A 14,133-nucleotide genomic window follows, 5' to 3' on the forward strand; every position below is an offset into this window, starting at 1 on the left:
GGCAGACACTCCATGTACTAAAATTACTTTATTACAGTTGATTTTTTTTTTTTAACATTTCCTTTGCTATGATACAAAGGATACTTACAAACAAAATATTACATATGACCTTATTTTTTTTTTCTCTTCTCTTATTTTCTGACAACTTGGTAACAGCTTTAAATGCACAATCTATACAATTAATACAGGTTATATATGAGCTATAATGTATGTTGAACCAGAAGAATACCAGAATACTGACAATATACTGTACATTAAGCCTTACCAGTTAGTGCTCGTGGCATTTTCTACAAGAAGGAAAACGCACACCTGTAGATTCACTCATACCAGCTGGTGCTACCAGACACGGAAGCAAGAAGGAGTTTAATTCCCCTGGTTAAATCCTTCGTGGCCCATCACCGTGGTGCTGAGCCTGGAAACCTCAGACCAGTGTTCATAGTAAAACAGCAGATATGTGTGTGTTTTTTTCTATCTAATGCTCTGTGGCACAGCACGGCGCCGGCCGGGCTTGGCCATACCTGGATGATGCCCCAGAGCAAACAGCCATGGCGCTGGGTGAGCTCTTGCTGGGGAGCTGGACCTCCTTGGGGAAGGGGAGAGGAGGAAGAGGAGGAGAGGAAAAGCAGCAACAGCTTTGCTGTCATCAGCAGGCAGCTCTTGGGTTTGTGCACGTGAAGAGGCGGGAAGAGCAAGCCCAAGGCATGGCGCTCCCGGCACGGCTCCGAGCCCGGCCGCGCACGGAGCTCGTGCCCCACAAACCCTGCGCGGGGTCGGGCAGCAGCTGCCCTGTGGTCACCTCCTCACCAGGAAAGGTTTGCTTTTGTTTTGCAGCCAAAGCCAGAGGTGTGTGGCTACAGGTGTGCACTTCCCCTCCTCCCGCCGGGGGTCTACATCGCACTGATAAGGTTACATTTTTGTTTTTTATTTAAATTTTTTTTTTTCCTTTTTAAAGCAACCAGCAAGTGAAGCATTTTTTTAGTTGACTGGCAAAAAGACCTGGCATTTGCACAAAAGCTGCAAATGGAAAAGAGCCATCCCCTCCTCCCACCCGCTGCATCCCAGCCCAGAAAAATCCCAAACTGTTGGCGGAAGAAAGAAAAAAAAAAACCACAACAGGGGTGGAGGAGAGGAAGGGGAGGGGGAACAGGTTGGAAAATACCAGGTTTGAGTTAACATTTCCTTGACTTCACACAGTTCTTGTGCAAAAAGAAACAACCCCCCCACCCCAAACCAACAAAAAACCCAAACCCAGAAACATGCTGGAAATAATGAAAACAAATGGAAAGTAATATATAAAATTAAAAATATAAATAGGATGTCTGGCTGACTGGTAGAAGAATAGGTCATTTAGGTTACAAAAAGGAATATACATTCAAGAGGCTCTGAACCCAGTGGGGTAACTGATGTTAAACTTGTGTTAATAGTTAGGCTAGAATTCTCAAGTTTGTCTTTAAAATCTTCACAACACAAGCAAGCTATTTTTAAAAAATATACACTATACACACCTCACACAGCTTCTCCTATCCGTATTACACACGTTACGCTACCCTCCCATCCACTACACCGAGGGGGGGGTCCCATGGCCGAGGGGCCCGGGGTGTCCCCCCATCCCATCCCGACCCCGCGGTGGCGGTGGGGCAGCGATGGCTGCGGGGCCGGGCAGGTCGCTTGGCCCCTGCACGTCATACCACAACCTTCTCAAAGCATTTACAAGTCACCAAAGGGCTGTAGCCTTTTATGTTATACACACTTCACTTTGCAACGTTAATTATTTACATCAGGGCTGCCCCCCGCCCCCCCCCCACCCATCCTGACCCCAATCTTTTAGCTGTTTCTAGGCAGGTAAAAAAAATGTTCCTGTTCCAAGCAAGCAGGGGGAAGAGCTGCGGGGGGTTAGGAGGGAAGAAAAGCTGAAGAAAGGAAGCGGGTGGTTTGCTTGCTAAAAGCCAAACCCGTACGCGCACGTCTGCCTCTCCTTCTCTGATCCTTGAATCCTTACAAGCTCCCATTCCCTACAACCTCCAGGACAACCAGACCCGGAGAGCACGGCCTCACTGGTGCTCAGACTCCTCTGCTCGCAGCTTCCCGGGATGCTCAGCACAGCTACTGACTCACAGGCTTGCCTCTGCCACAGGACATGGAGCACAGATCCTGACCATTCCTAGCAGCCCACCCCTCACTCAGCAGCAGGTCTTGCAGGGCAAGCCAGCTGCAGGGGGGCAGGGACACCGGGACCCCCACAAGCCACCGCACTGCACCCCCAAACTCGCCCTTGGCAGCTGCCACCAGCCACAGTCAGGCTCTGCCAGAGCCATGCAGAGGCAGCGGCCGCCGACTTCAGCTTGTCAACAACCCTGCACTGATTTCTGCACTCTGCTGAGCTCAGAGTTGCCATAGAAATGTGTGATCCTGGCACTAAAAGCAGGCAACGACCTCAAATCAAAGTCTTTTTTTGTTTTGTTGTTGTTGGTTTTTTTTTTTTCCTCCAGTAGATTTAGATGAACTCAGGCTTAAGACAAAAACAGTTGGAAGGGGAAAAACAGATCATTTCTAGAGAGATTGAAAAACATAGTCACAAGCCGGTATTAAACTGCAGCAAAGAACCTGAACTTGGTTCCCATTGAGTTCAGCTCCAGAGCAAGCTCAAAGCCACCGCTCTGTCCCTCGCACTGCCCTCCGTACACAACGCCCAAGGGAAGGAGATTCCACACAGCCATCAGGGAAAACCCAGCCGGAGGCTGGAAGCCAAAAGCCCCAGGCCAGTGGCTGTTTGCCTCCCCAGCTCGCAATATTTAAGCACAAATTCCTTACAGCATCACTGGACAAGTCTCAGGGATTAGGTGCATGCTGAACTACGACTGGCAATTACAGTAGCTTTTTGCTAGCTGGCACATACTGTATCTATAAATTTTAGTACAAAAACTTAAAAAATACAGAAACTAGGTCAATTTGTTAACTACATATTTACAGATAATTACAATTCTTTTCACTGACAATAACTAAACTAATTGTCAGTGAAAATTCAAACTGTGCATGTTCTGAGGTACCCGTACTCAAGGGTGGGGAGCGGGGCAGGGGGCCAGAGGGGCGAGGTGGGGAAAGTTTCCCCCCCAGGGTTTGTTCACATCCGTGGGGGCAAGGCTCAGCCCTCCTGGTTCCTGGTCTCACTGTGTGCACTCAGAGAAAGCAAGGAGAGAGGGAGCTGATACTGTGGTCTTATTTTCCCTAGGACATGGCTTAAGGATGTTTTGAGGATGCCAGGCAGGTGCGAGCCAATGGTCATGAACCAAACTGCCTTCTCCCCACCAGGGAGCCTTCAGGTGAAGTGCAAGTATTGAGACCCACAGCTCAGTGGTTAAGGTGCTTGTTTGCTGGCAAATCCGATTTACTAAGTCCCTCTCTAACTGACAAAGGGCTCTCCTTCCCCCAGAGAAGGGGGCAGGGGTGCAGCAGGCAGCATCACAGCCCCAGCTGGCTGAACTTCATTGTGCAACAGGAACCTGGGTTATCTGCTGCCACTGCTCCCTGGTGGGGTGATGTTTACTAAAACCACTAGATCTATCAGGTTTTCTTATTTTCTGGCTGTAAACAGCAAGCCCCAGCCCTCCAAAGCGCCTGATATATATTCATCAAAAGACTTCGGCTCAATCGATTTGTAAAAGTGCAAACTCAAACAACCACAGCAGAGAGACAGTGACCAGCATCCCTGCCTGGGTATCCACTGCTCCTCTGTCCTTGGCACGTGGTTCTGGGCTCACTGCGGACCAGCACTGGGGTGGGAACATCCTGCAGGCAGGAGCACAGGTAAAGACAACACTACTCCTTGGGAAAGGGTAAGAATTACCCAATCAAACTTGAGTCTCTCCTAAAAAACTTGCAAGAGACCTTCCAGAAGGGACAGGGGGAATATTGCCTCCGAATTCTCCAGCAGCACAAAGAGAGCCCAGGGCTGGCATTCTGCTGAGCTGGTGGGGTGTCCTTGGGGGAAATGCATGACCTGACACACACGAGAACCGCTTATCCCCTGAACTGTCAAATGCCTCCCTAAGATGGGGTCTGTAGAGGACAAAGGAGAAGGTCAGAAGGGTGTTCACAGCTTGAGGAGCTGGTGGTGTCCAGCATGGCACTCACCCCTCTACTATGAGAAAGACCAGGGCAAGATTTACTAGAACTGCAGAGCAAGCACCCTGGAGAGGAACGAGGCTGTCCGCTGCTGGCTGGACTTGGGTGACGAAGCACACAGGCCTAAGCAGAATAAAGAATGGACCACGAGCATCTCTGTGTGTGTATGGATGTACAGACTGTAAGCCTGTAAGTACACACACGTGTACTTAAAATCTTCCAATTTAGCTTCTCTTTTGCCCCCTCCACACAACCTAAGAACCTCCAGACACACGCCAAGGCGGTCGGTGTTCAGAGCTAGCGGCGGCTCCACCTCAGGAATGCCAAAAGCCAGTGCCGGTGCAGCGAGCCAAGACCGTGCCGGGCCTGTGAACTTTCGTGGTGAGACGCAGCTGGGGACTCTGAGCTCAGCCTGCTGAGCACTTCACCGGCCCACTCGCCGCCTCCCCAGCAGATCCCTACATTGCCTCCACTGCTTGCCTGTCGCTAAACCATCTTGTTTGCTTCTCTGCTGCCTTGTGACTTTCTGGTACCCTCAGGAAGCTCCCTTCTCTCCTTCAAAGCACACCCGCAGCAGCTACCTACCCTCTCATGCCCCAGAAAAAGCAAGCTGCAATTACCAGGGCTGAACTTCAGCGAGGGTTCAGCCCTAGCACAGCCTGTGTCCTCGCCCCGAGAGCCCTGCTGAGGGGTTGGTTTTGCTCACAAACAGGAGCGCTAAAGAACAGCAGAACTGAAGTGCCCTGACAGAAATGCACAGCATGAGGTGTGTGTGCACCTATACCCACACACACGTACGTACAGAGTATATAAATATATACAAATGAGATACCATATATATATCCAGAGAGATGTGCGTATTCAACAGAGTAATGGTAGACAGTGGTACGATAGGATTTATTGCCTCTCAAGAAATGGCACGTAAGCAGGGTTGAGGGGCTGGGAGCCTGGTGGCGAGGGGTCCTGGGGCTTTAAACAACAGCACAGCCCCAGGACTGCCCTGGCTGCACCCCCATGCAGGTCACAGCGAGTGTGCAGTGCCCGTTCTTCCGGAGCAGGAGGGCTGGGTGGGACACAGAGCGATGCCAGCCTGGCCCCAAGCCAGGAAAGTCATGGCTGCAGGGAATTTTTCTGTGGAAAGTTTGGTATCACACCACGTATTTAGTTGTTCAACCTCTTTGAAGTTCACAGGCTTGGAGGGAATGCAGGTGAAACAGAGCTGTAGCCTCCATTTCAGTGCTGCATCCAAGGAAGAAAGCACGTAATGTTCAACATGGAAGGGAGAGGTGGCTGCTGGCTCCCTGGGACCACAGAAAACAAAGAAAATGTGGTCCCTTTCACTGATTTTAAATAAAATCAAAGGAAATTTGAATCAGAAAGAGGTAAAAATGCTGGCTACTCTCGTTTTTTTTTTTTTTCCATCTCTGGGCTAAGCTACACCAGAACTTCAGGTCTTTGAAGAGGGGAGAGAAAAATAACCACAGAAAAGAGATTTCAGGGGTCAAGCTGGTGATTTAAAAATATCGCAATAAAGTTTGCAAGTAGTCCACACAGAAGAGTTCCCCAGTGTTAAATATGAACGTAAGAGATGCAAGAGAACATTTTTGCTGAGGTACTGGAGTAGTTTCCACAATTTACAGATTACAGTAATTTAAAAACCAAAGTTAGGGCATGACTGCAATGAGCACAACATGGAGCAATTGGCCTTACTTTTTAAAACGCTTTACTTTTAAAAATAAGAGTTTGCAAACTGATTCAGAGTGTTTGCATCTCTCTAGTGCACAGTTGCTCATGTATCTCAGAAATAAACCTGAGATACATTAAAATTCTCAACACCAAGGGCCTCCTCAAATACCTCCAAGGCACAGCCTGACCCTGAGTTCCTCTGGCTACAGCTGTGTATGAGGTGCTTCCTCTCGAGATCAGGCAGTTTTGGGACAGCTTTTCTTCCCCCAAGTACACACAGGGACACACACATTTAGACCAGTTGATCTGAATCAGTTTTTGCAAACTATTTTAATTAAAATATTAACTTGTTGGAATAGTCCAGGTCTGCACATGATATACATGTAAAAATGGTTACTACACAATTCTTTTTGAATACAAAAAAGCCAATATGGGATAGCCATCATTTGGATTCAGCATTCAGTCATGCTTGACATTACACAAATAGATGTGTTGAGAGAATTCTGTTGAAGTAGCTCAATTTAAGCCAGAGACTTTGACCAAATTCAAACCATAACAGAAGCAGAAGAATGAACCCACTGAACTTGCAGGTATAGCCTGTCCCCACTGTAGCTGCTGCTGTTTGGGATAGAGGAGCTGAACTCAAAATTCTGTGTTAGCACCATGCTCTGGGCACACCCTCCACAATCACATGGTGAACCCCAGTACAATTTTGGCCTTTCATTTTGGTTTTGTCTCTCCTTCCAAACCTAGGAAAACACGGGTACCTTTGCTAAACGAGTTTCGCTTCATTTCAACAACACTGCAATGCAAAAGAGTGACCCCAAAACATCCAATTCCACATAAAAACATAGCAGAGGAAAGGACAGGACAATTCACAGTCACCACTTGCCCTCAGGAGCATCCAGAGGCACCTCCATGGGACCCACACCTCCTCCCAGGCTTCTGTCAACTGTTAGTACAACAAAACTCCTTAGAAAGGGGCTGCTCAAACATGTTTTGCTAGAGTTTCCATCTTCAATTGAGTGATACGCTACATCACAATGCTAGAAATCCCAGCTGGATTCACCAGACACTGGCAGAGAGTTAAGGATTGGGAGTGGATGTTAATTTAGCTAATGAAGAACGCTGCCCTGTCGAGTACTGAACAGCAGCGAGACACTATTTACTATATAAATATGTCACGTGGACAAACACATTCGGAAAACCTCGCTTTTGAGCCCTATAAACATATTAAAGGCAAATCCTAGAGTTAGCAGCTAGTGTTTTCTTCAAGATGATTAGTGTGCAAGGAAAAACATTTACAAAGAACCCTGGCTGGTCAGTCCCCAAGACGGAAACCTTCGCCTCAAACCAAACTTCATCCACCTGCTCTTCCCGCAGTCCTGGCTGACCGAGACCGTCCTGGCACTGGCACGAGAGCATGGGGGCATCTCTGGTTCCCAGCATTAAGGGATGACAAGATGCCAACAAAGTCATTCAGTTATAAGACTCCCTGACCTTTTATCACTGTATGGATTTCATAACCTCCTTTGCTTCCTTTCAGTAGTACAGCAGCTCCAATGAGCCCTCTGGAAGTAGTGCCTTCTCACATGGTGTGATATGCTGCCAAAATATCACAGCATCTCTAGGGACTGTAAAAGTTGTGAAGTATTGCAGCAATGAAAATAATGAAAAAGGAGCCTCACATGCAGCAAGATCTACAGTGGTGATGTGGGTTAGTCATCAGCTGGGAAAGAGTCATTGGCTCAGCTCCTCCTGGTACACCATGGCAACTAAACATTTCAACAGTTGGCTACACGCTACATGTAAACAGGAAATTGCAACAAGCCGAAAAGGTAATAAATTGGTGGATGTAGTGTAATAATGAAAAACCCAATCAATGGCATTTTGTGACTATGGCATCCTTCAAAACACCTCTGGCATTTGAGACTGATTGGCTGAAAGTCTAAACATTTCTGAATGGAGCAAAAAGGACTACGCTGGGCTCCAAGAATTATTCTGATGCTTAGCTAAAATGAGATGTCACAGTATTAGCTGTACAAGTGCATTACTTACGCTCCTCTGCCCAACCTCATCTGAGCTACCAGCAGCACAGTCAGGGAGTGCCAAAGCAGATAGACCATTTCAAACATTCCTAGCCTGTTCCCCCAGACAGGTTTACCTACAGAGTTCTTGGGAAGCTGACCAGTGCCTTCTGAGAGAACGTCACTTACACGACACGGAGCGCGCACTTGGGTAGAAGGGCCCTGTTGAGCCCTGGTGTCTCTTGGCCTCTCTTCTCACCTTCTTCCTCACATACAGCTCATTAAAAATGCCTCTTGGTAGAGGCAATACCCTAGAAATTTATCCAATTTAATGACAAATAAAAATGGAACAGAAGATCCAGCTGTTCCTCCCCTGGATGTTGGTTTAAAGGCAGCTTGCCTGGTTTTTGCAGGGTGGCAGATCGAAATTCATGGACATGGGAAGAGGTCTCCATTCTCCCTCAGACTTCCTACATGGATGGCATGATGAGGGCAGTCTGAGGCCCTTCTGTCCTGTCAGTGTGGTGACCACCAGCCAACTCTTCTGACTAATTGCATATATTTCTCAGATGCCCTCCCAAGACCCCTCCAAAAAGTAAAAAAAAAAAAAAACAAAAACAAAAAACCAACAACAAAACAAAAAACCAAAAACCACCCCCCAAAACCCTGCAGCCAAATACTATGACATCCCAGTTAGTAAACACAAAACGTAATGCTTTACAAAATGAATACAATATTCCATGTGCACCCAGCTTCCACACGTCAGCACCGCACTGAGGAGGCTGCTGGGCTGGTGTCTGTAGGCAGTTTCTGTTGGCAGACAGCTCCAGTGGAATTGCCACCCTCAGTTATTGTTTAAGTTATGTATAAGACATGTGTGAACCATTGGATATTTGTGAAGTAACACTTGTGCTCCTGCTCATGCCCTGCTCCGTCCGTCCCCCAGAAGCTGTCCGCCTCAGAGCCTGGGGGCTGTTGCGGACCCCTATAGCACTACTTCGAGGTACCCCCTGCATGGGCCCCGAGGGGTGACCCCATGGCTGAGGTCCACCTTGCATTGGATGGCCCCAAGCTTGCGGTGGGCCACCCATGGGATGACCCCAGTGAGGTCCTGCACCCCCAGTAGGATTGTGGGACCAGCCAGAAGCTCCCGGGTAGCTGTGGCTGAACGCCTCGGGGGAGAGATTAGAAAGAACCATATTACTAAAACCTAGCCTCATGCTTTCTGAGTCAAAGGCTTCGATCTCGCGAGCTTGACGCTCCAGCAGGCTTCGTATCCGCTCGGTGCGCTCGTTCTGCAACGCCAGCATCTCCTCCTCAATCTAGGAAGGAAAAAAAGAGACAGTCTGTAGCAGCAGGACTGGCACAGCCTCTGGAGGACCTGTAACAGCTACTGAGGGACTTGTTCCTGCGTTTGTGCAGGAAACTGGCTCTAGATCAGATGTCCGTGGACATGCAGTCTGTTTTGAACACAAAAGGGTGAATTTTTTAAGGGTTAAGTCTCAAAGACCCACACAGGCCAAAGCGTGGCGAACACCAGTTGGTGAACACCACTTGGAGGGTGTTGGTCCCTGTTCCCTGGTGAATACATGAAATTTGAGGGATGCAAATCTGGTAACAGCAGCTTGACATAGATTAATCTTCTGAGATACAGCAAAGTCTACAGTTTCCATAGATGCCTACTGGGAAAGCACCTTCAGGTACAGCTTGCCAACACAGCTTATGGTGACCTTCAGTGTTTGTAGCTGAATCTAATGATGATTATGATGATGACTGCTGTTTTCTCTAGGATTCAATGCACAAGCCCACATTCAGCTTCCTCTCTAATGTTCACTGGCCAGATTTTCTTAGCTCATGTATTTATCACCTCCTATCTAGCCCTTTCCTAATTTGGTTTTCTCATATTTCACTGCCCTTATACTTTTTCTAGGGTGTGTGGCTGAAGGACACAGGCAGTGCTGTTTGAGTTGTGTGGCAGATATTAGCTATATCATATGCAAGCTGGCAAGTCCAATTTTTCCCCCATAAGACTGTTCCAAATTGGTTTCCAAGACTACTTTGGTAGAGGCACTGGGATCAGCACTATAAGTACTGAAAACACAGGACTATGGCCTCCTGACACCCATCAGACAGGGATGAAAGCCTTTCTTATTGAAATCTTTGCAGTCAGGTGGAGAACCAAAACCTATTATCTTCTTGCCAGCACTGAAAAAGCTTCTTTTGGCCTCAGTGAAAAAGACCAAATGGGGAAAAAGCAGGAGCCAAGACTTTCAGCACAGCTCACTGGCATCTCCCTGCTGTCAGCAGCAACATGGCCAAGAGGTGTTATCTGGGTCTGTGCTGAAGGCACCAGGCAGAGCCTTGTACTTGTAAGAACTCTCTTGCCTGAGTCAGGGAATATGCAAAGCAATTTCATCTGGAATTGAGGAAACAATCTGCTCCAGCATGAGTCATCTCCTGAGCCATTTGGGGCTTTCAGAAACTCCTTCTCCACTTGCCTGTTACGCTAGGTGAGTGACAGGCTGTGCACTGAGCAGCCCTGCTCACTATTCCTGCTGAAAGCCACAAAGGCAGTGGAGGAAGAAGGTGCCTTCTCTAACATTAGCTCTTTTAAAATGCTCTGCTTGTTTTTTTCCTGTCCTGCTATCTAAGTAGAATCTTCCTTTCTCAATGTCTTCAGCATGTCACCATTTTCAGTCTCAGTGACAGTGTAACACACAGGACTTGGTGCAACTGAACTTCACTGAAAGGCCTGACACTTTGTTAAAGTGACATCACTCAACCACTCTGAAAATGAAGTGTCTGAGGCATGTGGGAAGGAAATGACTAAATCTGAACTCTTTTAAAGACACTCTTGGGACATGCTCATGCTGGTGCAATACAAACAACATTTCACATCAGTGGGGCTTGGCTACTCCCTCCTTACTCCAGGGCTGGACATAACACACAGGCTCTGGTGAGTTATGGTGATGGACACCACCAAAAGTAAAGGGCAGCCTGCTGAAAAGGAAGCAGTTTTCTATGCATACACTAACTTCTGGAATCTGGTTTATTACTGAACACCAGGAACTGACTTTGCCACAGGCTACACATTTATTTGTGCATATAAATGCAGACATTCATCTTGTGCACATACCTGCCCTTTCTCTGGCTGCCAGCTTCAGTTAGCACATGCCAGCAAACACCAGGTGACATCGCTGAGGGACCCACACCAGAAAACTCACAACTCTTAGTTCTTACAAAACCAGAACATCACCTTTCCTCCCAAAAAATACCCCTGCAAAAGAATGAGGTGTCTGCCTCTGGACCCACGTGTTTGCCCTTGAGTCACTGCCAAGTGACTGGAACCCCACCAAGGTCTCACTGCTGGTGCATGACCTGTGATTTTCATGTGCCAAAACTGCACATATTGCTACAGGAATCTAGGAAAGCTAAGCACCATCAATTTTTTTGCTATTCTAAGGCAATATAGGGACACAAACATACAGAAAATCATGCTAGGTGATATTTTTATCTGTTTTTCTCTCTGTGAAATAGTATTGCTGTGCTTCCTATCCCCATTACTGATGCCAAATCCTCCACAGGGGTTCTCCATGCACAGAGACTTCAATCCTGGTACACAATGGAAGACTCTACAACATTATTGGTTGATGTGGGTTTCTTTGACTCGCTGGCCTCACTGCAGCTTGTAACACTCTCTGCAATATTTGCTGCTCCCACACAGCAGGGAGCACTGGCTCACTGTGGCAGGTCCTCCCCGAGCTGCTCATGCCACCAGAGGGCAATGCACCTCCAGATAAATCCATACTCGTGCCAGGCTGTGACGGGAGCTGCGACCAAAATAACTAGCAGTGGTGTCTAAAGACAGCTACTGCACACGAATGACACACAGGAACTCTGCTTTCACAAATTCATCTCTTTTTTGAGAGCAACTGCCTCCTTGCAGAGACCAAAGCCCAAGAGGACTGTGCTGCCTCCTTGGGGTGCTCCCTCGCCTGGCCATGAGGTGGAGCAGTGCTCTGTGGACTATCCCAGCATGCATCCATTAGCCCCTGGAAGAACTTCAGTGTAAAGAACCTCGAGGCCACAGAGTAATCACCCTAATTTATTACACACTGATGGACAAAATTGGAAATGTTGTGTGAATGGCAATGGCTGACACCTGTAGGGCAAGTCCAAAGGGAAAACAACTGCAGGAGGAAGGCTGACAGTTTATTTCCTCTCACCAGTTTTTGGTGCATTCCTCTTCCCTTGGTCTGTGTAGGCCACTCACAATTCTATACACACATCTAGCACTGCTACTTCAACAGCAAACTTCAACAAGAAGCACCTAAATACATGTAGCAAACTAAAGCTGAGATCTGGGGAGCAGCAGATGAACCATACCTGTGGCTTTGGCTACTTGAGTTTGCTCATAAGACACATAATTTCATAGGGACATGGCAGCCTTATGTTGTTACTGTCTGCTCCCTGAGAGGCCAGGAAAGCCAATCTCCAGCTCAGAGACAGGGAGAACAGTTCTCTCTCCCTTCTGCCCAGAGAGGCACATCCCCCTCTGGCACACTTCAGGCAGCTCTATCCCAGCCAGAAGCTGCTCACACAGGAGGCCTGAGCTGGCAGAAAGTTTAGTCTGTGTGTCACTGAGCTTTCAACCCCAGAGAGACAAACACCCAAATGATCTGTGCTACTATATACAGCAAAGTAAGAGCAGTTTATCTTTCACGGATAAGTGGAATTTAAGATCTGAAATATGGAGTGTGCTTAGGATGCTCACATGCCCACTTTACCTTCTGCTCCAGGAGGGCCCGGCGGAGGGACACCCTCTGCTCAAGATCACGCAGCTCCCGATCATGCTGGGCTTCTGCCTGCATCTTGATTTTACTCTGATATGCGTTCAGCAGCTCCAGTTCTTGCTGCAGCTGCATCTTCAAAACCTGGCACTCTGCTTCCTGTGCCTCATCCAAACGCAGCTGGGAAAGACAGACAATAGAGACGTTTCACCATGGGGTAACCACTGCTGACACTCCAGGGGAGGACCGAGGGGAGGGGGAGAATGGGCTGGGACATTGTTTTCTTAGCAATACAATTGGTCTCTATTGTACTTGGCTTGGCTGAACAGAGGATCTATAGTGACAAAGACTGGTGACAGTGAGCCCACAGCACTGATGCAAGTGATGCTGATGAGCAGTGGCGCCTCAGGAACCACGATCCACACTGCAGAGACCAGACTGCTGGAGGTGCAAACATCCTCAGCTCTCATTTTGCTAGAGGCAAAGAGAAGCTCTCTTGCTCTATTCAACTGGATTAACCAATTACTTCTACCCAGGAGACTTAAGTCCAGAGCCCTGCCAATGCAGGACTTTGGGCAGAAGGATATAATGAAATAAACCTAAAAGCAACATGATAGTGAACTTTTAATCTTCCCATCATAAATGAAGCCAGCTACCCTGCCTCACAGTGTTAAATTTGTGTACAAAGTGATGTGAGCAGGACGCAACACGCAAGAATTGCAAAGGAAAGTGCACATTAAGCTGTAGCAAGGATTTGAAGCATTGCTCATGTGGTCATTCCTTAAAGAAATAATCTCTTAAAGAAGGAATCACAGAACTTTTACAACATTTTGACCTCAGATTTATGGTCAAAACTGTGGACTCCTCCATGACTCAATGAGCATCTTCCACCGGTGGCACATGCTTGGGTTGGTATCATCAACAAATCAAAATCTAAATGAGTTAAGACAGCCAGCTGCACGCTATGTAATGATGCTCTAACAGGGATGTTTATGTTGCCACATTTCATGCAAAAGCAGTCCACTGGTCACACAGATGCATCGCTTTGCATCTCTACAACAGCAGCTTCAGCTTCAGCCTGCCTGGAGGGGGTCATAGGTCTTTCCTCTGGGTTTGAACTCTGCTTTCTAAACACAGAGGAAGGACTGTGCAGGGAATGGCGTGTGCAGCAAGGAAGCAGAAAGCCTGCTGTCAGGATACAGAGCGGTTAAAATGCAAACATCCCTCTTTGGCTGAGGAACCCTGGGTCCCTTGGAGGCGACTCACAGCTTGTGTAGAGAGCATTTCATTAATGCTGTGATCATACTGCTCAGCCAGGATAGCCAGCTTCCGGGTCTGCTCCTCCTTGAGCCGTTTGAGGACAGCTTTATGTTCACTCTTTGGCGTGGTCTCCAGCAGATGGTTTCTCAGTGCTTTGTACTGTCTGGTTTGGATCTTGCATGTATCCTGAAACTGCTTCTTTATCTGTAGTTCTTTTGACTGGAAAGATGGAGGGGACACAAAGAAAA

General features: G+C 47.7%; 1 protein-coding gene across 3 annotated transcripts in view; it reads right to left on the reverse strand.

The window, feature by feature from the left end:
- Positions 1–9: 9 nt before the first annotated feature.
- The window catches only part of TAOK1 (TAO kinase 1), a 69,667-nt gene continuing 55,543 nt past the window's right edge, over positions 10–14,133 (reverse strand). For 2 of the 3 annotated variants that reach the window (XM_041423169.1, XM_041423171.1), the window contains 3 exons: positions 13,892–14,104; positions 12,623–12,805; positions 10–9,157 (listed from right to left, as the gene is read on the reverse strand). In XM_041423169.1, the coding sequence (XP_041279103.1) occupies positions 8,696–9,157; positions 12,623–12,805; positions 13,892–14,104 (858 nt within the window). In that variant the 3' untranslated portion in view covers positions 10–8,695. The remainder of the gene's footprint in view (positions 9,158–12,622; positions 12,806–13,891; positions 14,105–14,133) is intronic. The other variant, XM_041423172.1, reaches the window with a different exon arrangement.

Source organism: Onychostruthus taczanowskii, unplaced genomic scaffold, assembly GCF_017590055.1.
Source record: "Onychostruthus taczanowskii isolate IOZ18803 unplaced genomic scaffold, ASM1759005v1 scaffold75, whole genome shotgun sequence".
NCBI lineage: Eukaryota > Metazoa > Chordata > Aves > Passeriformes > Passeridae > Onychostruthus > Onychostruthus taczanowskii.